This window comes from Tasmannia lanceolata, unplaced genomic scaffold (genome assembly GCF_043159265.1).
Source record: "Tasmannia lanceolata isolate RefF3 unplaced genomic scaffold, GAP_Taslan_0.1 ptg000015l, whole genome shotgun sequence".
NCBI lineage: Eukaryota > Viridiplantae > Streptophyta > Magnoliopsida > Canellales > Winteraceae > Tasmannia > Tasmannia lanceolata.
In genome coordinates this window covers 61,051,460-61,064,877 of record NW_027518692.1, presented here as the reverse complement: position 1 = coordinate 61,064,877, position 13,418 = coordinate 61,051,460, and the positions used below count along the sequence as shown (strand labels likewise).

Genomic DNA, 13,418 nt, shown 5'->3' with positions numbered 1-13,418 from the left:
GTTATATAAAAACCCAAAATGCAATTAAAGGAGGGGACTTCTGAGGTTTACAAAGAGAAGCAAGAGAGAGGAGAAAGGAGGAGGCTGAGACACCATCTTCGGCATTCCTTGGTGCCTCCAACCCATCAAAATCCACCGCCACCCCTCTCCACCTTCTCACAGCCACCTCCATCACCGCCAATCACCTCAATCTTTAACCCAATCCCCATCTCCATCCCCATTTCTTTTCATCTTCCACAATCAGCACTCCCACTTCCCCTGTTCAAAATAGCCCAAATCCATTCCATCATATACAAAAAAAAAAAAAAAAACCCAAAGACCACTACCAACACCATGATCCATCCCCATCGCCTCTCTCTGCCTTTGTTTTAAAAGGAAGAAGAGGATCTCATATATTTTAGTTTGAGAGTTAATTTTGTGAAGAGAAAGTAGAGGTCTGGTTTTAGGGTTTGAAAAATTCATTCGAGGGGTAAGAAGGAGAAGAAAGATAAAGTGCTGAAATAAAATGTTTGAATTTACCGGATAAACGGATACAGATAATATCCGAATTCGAATAATATCCGGCGGATACGAATTCAGTAATAGATATTAAATATCCGTCAAATTCGATACTGTAATCGAATTCGGATATAGCCATATCCGATTCGAATTCGATCCGTTTACACCCCTAGCAAATGGCATAAATGAGCCCGGAAAGTCTTTTTCTAGAAAACTAGTTCCATGAAAAACAAGGCTCCGGCTATTTGGATTGATTAGTCGACTTGTGTGTTTCATGGGCTCTGGTTAGGGTTTGAGAGGTGCTAGAGGACCGGAATCCTTTTTCCCTAAAAACAAGATTCATTTGGGGGGCCGAATTTAGCTTATGACAAATGAAAATAATACCCTTCCGGTAAGGCCTGTTAGGCACCTAACCAATATGTTAAAAGCTCCTGACCCGATGCTTTAAACTCCTCTTCTAGGATTTCCATTTCTATCCATCATCCTAGAACTCGAAAGAGAGAAGCCGTGCAATTTTTATTTCTCAAGATTGCTTGGACATTCCCATATAAATGGTTTTATCAAGAAAGAAAATCTCTTTTTTTAGGGAAATGATATCCCACCCCCCTAAACGGATAAAATCCCCCCTTGAACCTTTTTCTTTGCCATTAAAACCTAACGAATAACGTGGGGGAATTTTATCCGTCAGAAGGGGGGGGGAATATCATTTCCCTTTCTTTATCTTTATAATTTTTGCGTAGCTAATACCTGCAGAAGACAGATTATCTTCGTGTTGCTTCTTACAGTTAAAGATTCATTGTAGTAGCCAAAAAAGTGTGAATGATTTGTGTAGGAAGTGATTTGGTGTCAAATATCTGGCATTGTTTTTTAGAACTTGAAGATGGTGCAGAAAACTTACTTTTGAAAATGGTGCAGAAAACTTATTAGCAATGAAATTATTAATGTATTATTCTAATCACTTGCTACTATATATTCGATTTGTTTGGGAGACGCTGGAAATGCTATTCCGGAATTGCAAAGGGCAACATGTTTCTTGGAAAATAATTCCATACATGCCCTCTAGAAGTGATGCAAGGTTCAAAACTATCTCGAGAAATGACGAACCATTTCAACTCTGGAGAAAGTCTAGGGAAAATTTGTAGAAATGATATCAATATATCATGTTAAGAATGGCAACCCCCACATAGACTTTGTTATAAGCTATTCTGAATTGGGAGCATCTCGGTAATCATAACAGCCTCTATAATCGATTTGTACCAAGGATTCGGGATCAATAACTTAAAAGGACTAGAGATAATTCTAAAATTCTCATGGAAAATTTTGACATGACAAACAAACCATAGGAGCTGTCTGGATTGCAGGAAAAGCATTTCTGAAATGATGGAAAACAAGGAATTCTAGAAAAGTATAGGCCCTGCCTGGTTTGCAGCAAAAGCATTTCTGAAATAATGGAAGCCAAGAAATTCTAGGCCTTACCTTGTTTTCAGGAAAAACATTTCTGAAAACAAGAAATTCTACAAAAACCTCTGGATTGTAGGAAAATTATTTCATTTCCACAACTAAAGGGAAATGATCTTATTTAAAGGGATATATATCACAAAATGAAGGCTCCTCGAATAAAAATTGAAATGGAAATACTGGGGAAACAATGTAAAACAATAAATTCTGGAAAAGTAAACTTTCCCCAGAAAATTCCTGCAATCCAAACTGGGCATTTAGAGTTAAACAAACCACAGTGAGTAAGCTCTACTAATTTCACCAACCAATCTCATGCAGCATAATATTGATAAACTAAACCAATCATTATCAAATAGGTAAACTAATAGTTACGATCCAACATAATGTCAAAACACTTAAAATATCAAAATCCCAAGTTTCTTCTACCATACACAAACACTCATTCGCCAAAAACAAGAGTAGAGGGCTTCTTTCAAAACGCCCTTCTCTTAATCATCAAAGGTAGTCTTCCTACCTGCATTACAGTACAGAAATAAATGATTTAAAAGGAAATTTCAGGAGCAGTTTGTTTGAAAACTGCCCAAAATCAAGGTTTTTTTTTTTTATGAGTGATGCTAAACTCAAGGGCGTCCTTGCAAAAATGGGATTAAAGGGCACTCCCATTGGTTGCTGTCACCATAGTGCATGTATAATCTGTAACAGTCAAACCACATAAATTGCACTTTGGTAAAGTGCAACCAATGTGAACACCCTTTCAACCCTTTTTTGCAAGAGCGCCCCGGAGTTTAGCATTCCTCTTTTAATAAAAAGGGTAGTTTACACACAAAAAAATTGCACCCAGAATGAGAGTTCAGATCGCAAGCTTACCTGTACCAGCAGCAGCCATGTTCGGTTTATTAAACCCTCCACGTCCTCTACCACCACCAGAACGGCCACCACCACCACCAAATCGGCCACCTCCACCACTGCCAAATCGGCCACCTCCACGTCGGCCACCAAATCGGCCACCACTGTCTCTGCCACCACCCCTACCACCGCTGCGACCACCCCTACCACTGTCACCATCACGAGGTCTTGCCTCCTCCACCGTCAAACTGTAGCCCCCAAGTTCATCACCATTGAGTTCCAGGGCCTTTGAAAAACTATCACTGTCCTTAAAATCCAAATAAGCCATCCTGCCGGACATTTTCAAAGTCAGTAAAGGGTAAATAAAATGAAACTGTAATAACTTTGGATGATTTACAAAAGGCAGAAAGATGGTGTAATTTAGGTGAAGTTAGAAGCCGAGAATTACATGGGACTGGAAATTTTCAAAATGATTTACAGAAGACTAAAAATGGATTCAAAATATGTTATGCAGAATAAGCCCTAAGAAAGTTCTTCCGAGATGTGTTTGGCTCAGTCAAGTCAATGAGAACTCAGCCGAATCGATTCAGCAAGCTCCCATTACAAGACACTGGAGCAAAATCCTCGTCTAAATGGCATTTTCATAGTAGCAGAAGAAACAATACGAAGCTTCCTACAAGAGTGGTCAAATGTTTATCAGGAAAAACAAATGAGTTTCTTTTTTCTTTTCTAATGATGGCAAATATGAGAGTTGACATTCAATATACCATATAAAACACAATTGAAATTTGGCGAAGCAAAGACAACAGATATTAGAATTGAATGAAAATTTCACAAACCCCTTAGGAGCACCGGTATCATAATCTTTTGGAATGGAAACCCGTGAAATCTCTCCACAAGACCCAAAATGCTCTTCTAGATTGCTCCGAATCTGTCATCAGCATAGGAAAGTAATGTATCCAAACTAACCATAGGAAGCAGGAAGTGGGAGCAGAACCTCCAACAAAAAAATTGTTACTTTAAAAGTCGGATTCTCTTAAAAGTAAAACAATCCTAAGAAGAGACTCTGAAACCAGAAACCAGGTAGCCCAATCCTGAAAGGAATACAAAGGGGGTAAGTCTCACCTGACCCTCTTCAAGGGATTTGTCGAAACCTCGTACAAAAATGGTTTGGCCTTGTCCACCTCTCCCTCCCTTCTGGAAAGAATTGTTGTCCTTGCTGCGGTTTTGGCAATATGAAGTGAGCTTAATGAGAACTACTGAGAGAGAGAGAGACAGAGAGTAATAGAAGCAACATTGGCATAGAATAATACCCGCTATGTGGTGTATATGAGCCCCTCTCATGGGCCAAATCAAGCTTCACAGTCCGACCTAATAGTTCTTGGCCATTCAACTCAAGAGCCTGGAACAAAACCGAAAGTACAAAAGCTCAAAAAAAGAAATATAAATGACGAGGGCATGACAAACAAGTGGGGCAGGTGGGAACCTAAATCAGCAGTCAACTACTTACCAAAAACATGATTAGACGTCACTAAAACAATAAATACTGTATGAAAGTCAAACACTCTTTTGTTCAAGTATTTGAAGGTATATGATTTAAGATGTCAAAATTATTTGTTATTCTAACAGTTCCAGCAGCCAAAAAAATGAAAGCAAAAAATACTTGAGAATATGTAAAGTCCGGACAAAATGGTAAGATGTCGCATGGCTGAGATTACCTTTTGTGCTTCTTCCGGTGTGGCAAACTCAACATGACCAAATCCTTTGAAACGGCCTTCCTCATTTGATGCAAACCGGACATCAACAACTTCACCTGCATCTTTGAAGAACTCCTCCCTGCAGGTAATGTAATAAGCAAACAAATGAAAATGGAAGAGTAAAAATCACTTCCAATAAGTGACTTAAATAAGTGACTGTATAACAGTAAATGGCACATACACATCAGCTCGTTCAACATTAAATGAGAGGTTGCCAACAAAAAGTGATTTTGACCCAGTGGTTTTAGCGCTGGGAGTAACAGGGGCTTGAAGCTGTACAAATTTAATAAGAACATGTCGAGATTATTAGCCATATAGATCAGAAATATCAATAAAATAGTGCAAGTAGAGAAAGTTACCTCCTTAGATTTAGTAGTGGTCTTCTTATTATTTGACCTAGCCACACTAGCATCTTTCATTTCAACATCATTATCCTGCAGAGTATAGATTTTTTATGAAATTCCATTAGTCAAATGACTCGGGCTTGTCAAACATATAAAATGTCAGACGGTGCTACATCCATGGTTATAAATGGTGGTCCAAACCTTTTCGTGACATGTTTCTATTTCCATCCCCAATGAGACAATTTTCTTTCATCAACATGTTTAGATTTCAGTAACGTTTCGAACGACACCACCACTTTTTTACATAAATTACAGAACTTCGGTCAACATATTGAAAGTTCAATCAAAGTTTACTGTTCTTCTCGTATTTCACATTCTCTGAAATGACTTATTTTTATCACCCACATTATCATACAAAAATGCACGGAAATGTTATCAGGTCAATCTACCACGGATGTCAGGACTGACACCTCATGCTCATGCACTCAAATGTTCCCATCCCAAGTTAAAGAGGTTGACAGCTCATACTATTTTTGAAGTTCATACAATGACAAACAAAGAAACACTCAAAGGTCTCCACCATCCCACTAAAATGTACCCATCCCAAATTAAATAGTTTGAAAGCTCATATTATTTGTTAAGTTCATCCAATGACAGAAAGAAACTACCTGAGACAAAATATGAGTTGCTAATTGCAGCATGTTCCAAAAATTTCAACGCAAACAACCAAACCTAAAAAACATGCAGAGTTAATAAGAATCCAAAATTAGATCCCTCCCCCACCCCCCCAAAAAAAAAAATTGAAAGGAATAGGACACATTTTTTTTAATGGTTAAAGCGAATAGGGGACATTATTTTTTCAAATACAACTAAGAGAATTTGTGATGCAATTCCAACACACAAACTCTCAGATTATTTTTTAATCGATAACATTCCAATATTGCTAATAAAAGAAAATAACAAGAAAGTGGCCTACGAAGAGAAGTTCTCACAGCCCAATTGGAAAACTCTACACAAGTTATGCAAAACCAACACCAGATTTGGCCGAAGAAAATCCATCAAATTTATCTCTCGAACGAAAGGAGGGAAAGTCACCTTAATATCTAGAAACTCCACATTCAGGTTAGTGAGCCTCCAAGGAAAAGATCTTAGGCCTGGCACCAATATGATCTCATTGGTTGAGCAGCCTCCCACAATAAGTGATCCACTAATGGAGGCGGCAACGAATCTCACCTCAACAAAAAGATAAGACCTAATCCTCAATAGCTCCTACTCCCACTTGCCTCGGATATGGCCAAACTCACCGTGTACACATGTGGTAGGGCTTCCATCTCTAGTTGTTCTTCGCACTAGAAATTTGACTTCTTAAGACCTCCAAACATTTTCTAAAGCCATCCCGTTTACTCCTCAAACTCATATTTTGATCTAGAAAATAACAACACAAATTATCATTCTCCTTTAGTGCCAAGATCAATCTCTTTATGTTGTTGAAGACCATGTTGCGCTCCTTCCACATTTGTCAAGAATGTAGCAAACAAACTAGCCTCCACAAGAGTTTGTCCCTTGTGGTTAGGGATCAACAGAGCAGGGTTAAAACAGGCAGATACCAATCCCAAAATATTACTAAATAGACCCCAAATAAAGAAACACCAATGCCCATAAGCTTAGGCACACAAGCAAAAGGCAATTAGAGGATTAGATCACTCGCCCAAACCTATGAAGGATGGTCCAATGACTGAACAAGGTATATGGGAGGCACTCAAATGTGTCCACATCACCTCTACCCAAATATTGTGCATTAATTCATGCAGAAACACAAAGTTAACAAAGTAATGAAACTCAATATATTAAACATGGAATGGGTAAAAACATTGACAGGCAGCAGCAAATAAAGCTGTTGTAAACATTTAAAATAAAATAAAATCTAGCCGAGAAGCTTCCAACAAACGATCAAGACAACTACAATGTACATAAACATATTTCAATGTGAATAGAGGGGGCAATAAGAAAAAGAAAATCTCACATCATCCTCAGATGAGTCACTTTCTGAACCCTCACTTGATTCTTCCTCCTTTTTGACGCTAACTGGTGCACTTTTGGAAGCCAGTGGAGTAGCAGCTTTCGCAACGTTGTCCTGCTTTGAGACTTTGGCATCAAAATGGGGCAACAAGACTTAAAAGAAAAGCCGCATCATATAAAGTATCCATCATGCACGTATAATTGAAACAACTCATTTTACCTCTTCTTCAGAGTCGCTTTCAGAACTATCACTAGATTCTTCCTTTTTCTTAGATGCTGGCCCAGGTACAGTTTTCAATAGCACTGGCTTTTTACCTCCGGCAGCAACTTTGGCTGCAACTTCCTGCAAACATTTACAGTCTAAGTGTTAGAGGCAATCTTATCCTTCCACCTGCTAATCTCATGCCCATAATTCCTTGCACTTGTTTCTATTTCTTTAGAAAAGTTATCATAACAAAATAAACATGAGCAATTACAGACACCAATTACCTCATCTTCTGAATCGCTTTCTGAAGTTTCACTAGACTCTTCCATTTTTTTCAACGATGCCCCAGCTGCAATTTTTGTCACTGCTGGTTTTTTCGATTGGGCGGGAACTTTGGCTACAACCTTCTGATAGCATTTGCATAGTTAGCTAGAGAAGCAATATCAACCAAATTCAAAGAAAATGAAGAGCAACAAGCTGGAAGGTGTTCATGTAACATGGCAAACAACTCCACTTACCTCATCTTCAGAATCACTTTCTGAACTTTCACTAGACTCTTCTTTTTTCTTCAATGCTGACACAGGTGCAATTTTCTGTTGCACTGGTTTGTTCAGTCCAGCAGGTACTTTGGCCACAATTTTCTATTTACATTTACATTGCAATCGTTGTTAGACTTTCCCATAGAGTTGTTTTCTTAGATTGATTAGGTAGTTTGGCAAACAACATTTTGTTCATATTTACATTGCAACTAATGGTTAGAACTTAGAACCCACATTTGTCAACTACGGGATAAAAGTACTTTGAGAAAGCAGTCATTGAATAAACATTGTAATCTATTTCTGGTGGCACTGAGGCCATGTTTGGCAACCATGAAATCTCTTTCCTAGGAATATTAGTTTATCAAGTAGTGAAAGATAGGTTGGAAGGGCGGCAGAGGGGAGACTTGAGAGAGCATGAGTGAAGATAGTGTGATACAAGGCAAAAAAAATAGGGAAAATTTAAATCATATTTACAGCAGAATTTTTTTCCTTGTTTTTCAGCCTTTTCTCACCCTCTCCTAGCTGAGCCTCTCTCAGGTCCATCCTCACTATTGGGTAGACTAATATTCCATTGAAAAAAAATTCATGGTTGACTCCTTTTTCTAGAGAGCATACAATTACGGACAACAGCCTGCAACGATAGCACTCACATTGTCCTCATCTGAGCTGCTATCAGAATCAGAACTGTCACTTGAATCCTTTTTCTTGATAACTCCAGCAGAGCCATTCTTAGCTGCAGCTACTGGTAACTTTTTCAACGGTAAGGTAACCTTCTGTCCAGCTTCCTGGGTACAAAATAATTGATCTTCAGAATAAAATATATATATATAAGTAAATGTGCAAATCACATTCATCAGCCTAAAAGAATGTATCACACATTCCAGAGTGTGTTTCCTTATAAAATCCTACCAGAAATGCCAAATAGACACAAAAAGTGTCACAAACCAAAAATTCTCAAATGTGCTTTAAATTAACAACTCACTTCTTCCTCATCGGAGTCACTTTCAGAGCTAGTCAGAGGCTTCGCTTTCTTAGCCAAAGCTTCAACAGAACCATTCTTGGAGACATTGGTTGGCAGTTTTTTAGGAACAGCAGGCTCCTGGAAAAAAAGGATGAGTGAAAACAAGTAACAGCTATATGCTGCATTAAGATTGGATTAGGCAGCAAAATGTAACAATCCCTACAGGCATGGGGGTAAGGATATTCATTCACTGCTTACCTCATCAGAAGATGATTCCTCACTGCTTGACTCTTTAACAGGTGGTTTTGCGGATTTGGTGGCAGACTTCTTGGGAGCAACTTTAACCTAAAGAGAACAATTTGTTCAATCATGACCACAGAAGGTAAATGTAACATCTCACTGAATCAAAGTATCAAACCCCTTGATTTAAGGGCAGGAAAAAAAAACCATCCTTGCTAAATAGTGGAACAGATAAATTTTTCTTAAGAAAAAATGTTTGCCATAAATATTTTTCCCTGCAATCCAAACAAGGTGTAAGCATGCAACCTATCACCCGATAAGCAAACATCTGTTAAGCCAAGAGCAAAAAGCATGCTTAGCACTTAAGCTTCTCCAATCTATCGAAATTGGGAAAATTATTGAGAAAAAGTTCAAGCCTTCCATAGTTGATCAAACCTCTTCTTCGGAGCTTAGATCCTCGGAACTGCTGGTTTCTTGCTTCTTCTTTGGAGTTGCCTTGAGAGACGATTTTGACTTCTTTTTACCATTCAGCTTCTGTACTGCCTCCGCCACTTCTATCTTTAACTTTTTGGCACTGGCCTGTTTTTCGATAGAATCCTCTGCATCCCTCTTCCCTGAATGTATAACAAGATACGTAACTTTGAACCCTTCAATAAGCCCTAGAATAATAAATCAGCCAAAATAGATTAGGGCAGAGAAAAAATAAAAAAACCTTTTTTTGCAGATTTTGCAGGTGAAACTTCCATGGGAACTGCAGCAACCTGCATTACAACATCATAAAAATAATCAGAAAGAGAAAAAAGGCGAAAAATGCGACAAAAGTGACTAAATATGCGAAATAAAAATAGTACCTCGGTTTTGGATTTCTTGCTGGACTTGCCCATTTTGATGTAAGTAGCCTAGATTTATTTAGAGGAACTAGAAAATTAATACCAGTTACACTTTCTGCAGAAAACGTTAAAATAATTTCATAAAAATTCAGCAAATAATTCAAATACAATAACAATATGAGTGAAGCAATAACAATGTAAAATACAAAATAGCACTGATAAATACAACGAAACATAAGTGAGAATTTCATTAAAAAGAGCAACCGGCGAGAAGAACCGCACAATCTTAGATAACTGGATTGATAATACATATCAACACGATTTTTAAAGTTAATATTTTTCTGCTATGAAAGGAATCATTTCAACCTTTCACTGATCTTCAGAAACAGAAATTAGAGTACACTAAGCCGGTAGGATACATGGATTTTATAATCCAAGATTGTAAAATCCTGGATTTTACAACCTAAAACCTAGATTTTTTTAGATAAAATCATGATTTTACCAGACTGAGTGGTAACACACCTCATTTACATTCAAAATCGAGGTTTTATGATTTAAATCTATGTTTTGGCTTAAAAAATCTAGGATTTAGCTTAAAAAATCCAGTTTTTAGCTTAAAAACACGGAGTGGTAACACACCTCATTTACATTCAAAATCCAGGTTTTATGACTTAAAATCTAGGTTTTATCTTAAAAATCTAGGTTCTAGGTTGAAGAACCTAGCTTTAAGCGGTTTCATCTAAAAAAATCTAGGTTTTAGCTTATAAAATCCATGTAAATAAATAAAAAATAAAATAAAACGACAATATCTTGATTTCTTATCATTTTCACCGGCGAAAATCGATGAAACGAACAAATAACATAGAAAACAATGCGTGTCAAACATATAGAGAGAGAAAAACATCAATGACAGAAACAATCAAAAGTGAAATGAAAAATAAGATCGCCTAGGGTTCAAGAACGAGTGAAAAAAACAGCGATTTCCTCAGAAAACCTCTCTCTCGTTTATCAGAATCTACAGAAAACAGAGAAATTGACGTAAATGAAGATCGTGGAGATTGAGTAGAGCTTCCTTACTGTTAGAAGGGGAGGCGGGCGAAGGAGGCGAGAGAAAAATGGAGTCGATGAGAAACCCTAGAAAGTTAGGGTTTAGGAGAGAGCTTCAGAATAGAGGCCTCACCCCTCTTTATACGAGAAGGTACGTGAAAAATATCACGCGTTTTAGGGTTTCAGTGTTAGTTCCGTAATTTTCCACGCAGACAACATGTAGCTAAATTACCAAAAGCCCTCAAGTACAACGAAAAGTCTTTTATTGGTAAAAACTGCCTTATGTAACAATTTACCCGTTAGAGTCCTCCCATTTGAGGGGATTTTGCAAATCCCGTCGTGACCTTGGTTTGTGAGCAAAGTACCTATGGGAGATTGTTTTGATCAAAATGACTTTATATGTGAAGAGAGAGATATTAACTTGTAAAAAGACCAAAATAACCATGATGCTCAGTGGTTTATTTTTTAATCAAGCGTGTGGGCATATCATTCTTGGCCCCACCCCAACAAAACATGAGTTTTAAAATGGTGGGTCACATCCTATACGTAGACACGGGTGGAGATCGTGGGACCTAGCCCGTTAGAACGTGTGTGGTAGGGTAAAATGGTTGGCCCTACCCTATGCATGGGTTTGAGATGAATTGGTCACGAACTGATAGCATGACCTGATTTGCAACATTCATTCAAGTGTTAGGACTCTATTTGTAAATTGTCAGAAGACTTCTTTTGCCAAAAAAAAAAACTATTTTAGGGTGGAAAATATGGATTGCATGTGTTCATTAAACATAAAGTTTAGCTTAAACCATTTTCTCCTTCTCATGTATAATTTATACTTTATATAGTGTACTTGCTAAATGATTCATTAGCCGACCCCAACTTCTTCATTAAATTTTCTTCATTAGCTGACCCCAACTAGTTCGGGACAAAGGCTTAGTTGAGTTGAGTTGAGTCGTATTAGTGTGCTTGATCATCGATCTAGACAATTACACACATTGTGTGCGTTTTTCTCGCTAGGTAGTATAGTATGGTCATGTCTCTCGTGTCCATGTTGCTTTTTGAGGCAACCATATGTCTTAGTTCTTTTCATACACCTTTGTTGTTTATACCTTGGTAACTATTAGTTGTTTTCTTATGAGTTAGACCAATTAAAAACTGAGAAATTGATTTATTTTAGGGATTTTAGTTTAAAAATACTTCTTTTAAGGAAAATACTTAGTAGCATTTTTTTAGAATTATAGTCCAAATTTGTATTAGAAATAGTCTTTAAGATAGGCCTGAGTAAAGAAATTCGTGAGAGCACGTTTGTAATTCATCTGTTCGATGCCTTCGAGTGTGTGGCGCCTTGTATGCGATGAATATTTTGAAATAGAGGGTTTTGTTCTTAGTGTTATATTTATTTTTCTCCAGCTCTTATCTTAAGAAGTACACTAAGGTTCATGACCATCTATTGTGATTCAAATACCGATTATTGGACTCAAAAAAAAATTGTAATTTTGAGTCCAATAATCTGTATTGGAATCACAGATGATTGCCATAATCTTAAACGAACAGGACCTAAGAGTGTCATGTCATGCGTCAAGAGATTCAATTGTGTTCGACAAGTGATGCTATAATTTGTGCATTCTCGACAAGATGCAATTGAGTGTTTGCACTTGTATTTCCTTGTATCCCAACAACTCGTTTGGCAAATGGATGGGCCCAAATCATAGGGTGCCCAAGGAATAATATATCGCGAAGGAGTGTCTCATTGTAGAAGAAACAAAAAGAATATGTAGTCATTCAAAATTAGCATTCGTTTCCTCCCATTCCATGTTACTTTAAGCTTAATTTTGATGATTTTGACCAAGGAGATGTAGGGCGTCTTCTTTGTAATTCAAACAGATTATGAGTTGAACCTCTTCTGGCCCTATTGGGGTGGCTGACTTTAATGAGTCTGAGGTTCGTGCCATTTGTTTCGAGACCAGCCTGGTGGATCCTTCCATCCTTGACTCCCTAGTGGTGGAGGGTGACTCTCACAATATTATTGTGCTGTTGAAAGATGGAAAGAAGCTACATGGCCGGTGCTTCTCCTAATGTCTCTAGCAAGATTTGGTGGGGGTCACACAGTAGTCTTTCAACAGGAGATTTTATTTCTCTGGCAATAGAGTTGGGAACCAAGAATGGGACCGAGCAAAGATCCTCTTCACACACTAACAACATCTTCATCCGTTGTTCTTCCTTTTTTCTCGAAGAAGGAAAAAACTACCCCCTCTCTGGGACAAGTGGCATGTAGAGTTTTGTTCCGTTCCACTCTAGGTTAGGCAGCCGGTCTCTTCAGCACTTAGAAGCACTCTCTATCTTAAAATTGGGCGGACTCAAGCTCAAGCAATTAGAGTTAGTCCTGTTCATATTTCAAGAACACAAATCCCACATGTGGCTTGTTGCCCTCCCTATTGCAACACATGGAACATGATCTACATCACCCCCTCTGAAGCCTACCCTAGACATAGGGTCCATATCAAGTGAGCAAAAACCCTCTTGGAGGGTTAAGATGGCTTCTGAATTCTGATCAAAATGATCTTTGATCTATGGCATCTCCATGGGTGCCCCACCAGGCAAAGAATTTGGTTTGCATTAATGTCAAGCATTCCATAGAAAATTCTCATACAAATGCCTCCTAAGGTGTCTTTAGATT

General features: G+C 37.9%; 1 protein-coding gene across 3 annotated transcripts; it reads right to left on the bottom strand.

The window, feature by feature from the left end:
• Positions 1 to 2,281: 2,281 nt before the first annotated feature.
• On the bottom strand, positions 2,282 to 10,924 carry LOC143892825 (uncharacterized). Of its 3 annotated transcripts, none has more exons than XM_077397717.1 (19): positions 10,775 to 10,924; positions 9,719 to 9,812; positions 9,580 to 9,628; positions 9,303 to 9,481; positions 8,886 to 8,972; positions 8,649 to 8,765; positions 8,317 to 8,451; positions 7,646 to 7,768; positions 7,412 to 7,534; positions 7,143 to 7,265; positions 6,927 to 7,037; positions 4,919 to 4,993; positions 4,741 to 4,832; positions 4,521 to 4,638; positions 4,116 to 4,204; positions 3,928 to 4,021; positions 3,642 to 3,733; positions 2,824 to 3,131; positions 2,282 to 2,470 (listed from the first exon to the last, which is right to left on the bottom strand). In XM_077397717.1, the coding sequence occupies exons 2-19, from the start codon at positions 9,749 to 9,751 to the stop codon at positions 2,445 to 2,447; spliced, it is 1,974 nt and encodes a 657-aa protein (XP_077253832.1). In that variant the 5' UTR covers positions 9,752 to 9,812; positions 10,775 to 10,924; the 3' UTR covers positions 2,282 to 2,444. The 3 variants fall into 3 exon arrangements, with proteins under 3 accessions (XP_077253832.1, XP_077253834.1, XP_077253833.1); XM_077397719.1 differs by having other exon boundaries at positions 7,412 to 7,531; XM_077397718.1 differs by having other exon boundaries at positions 9,719 to 9,766; positions 10,775 to 10,874.
• Positions 10,925 to 13,418: the final 2,494 nt, after the last annotated feature.

What these genes read in the sequence shown, in the direction of transcription:
- LOC143892825 (XM_077397717.1), bottom strand. Translation starts at nt 9,751, where the DNA reads ATGGGCAAGTCCAGCAAGAAATCCAAAACCGAG. An exon ending in AAAGCGATTCAGAAGATGAG is followed by an intron (nt 7,266 to 7,411) that starts GTAATTGGTGTC and finishes AAATGTTTGCAG; the next exon opens with GAAGTTGCAGCCAAAGTTGC. An exon ending in CATGGCTGCTGCTGGTACAG is followed by an intron (nt 2,471 to 2,823) that starts GTAAGCTTGCGA and finishes ACTGTAATGCAG; the next exon opens with GTAGGAAGACTACCTTTGAT.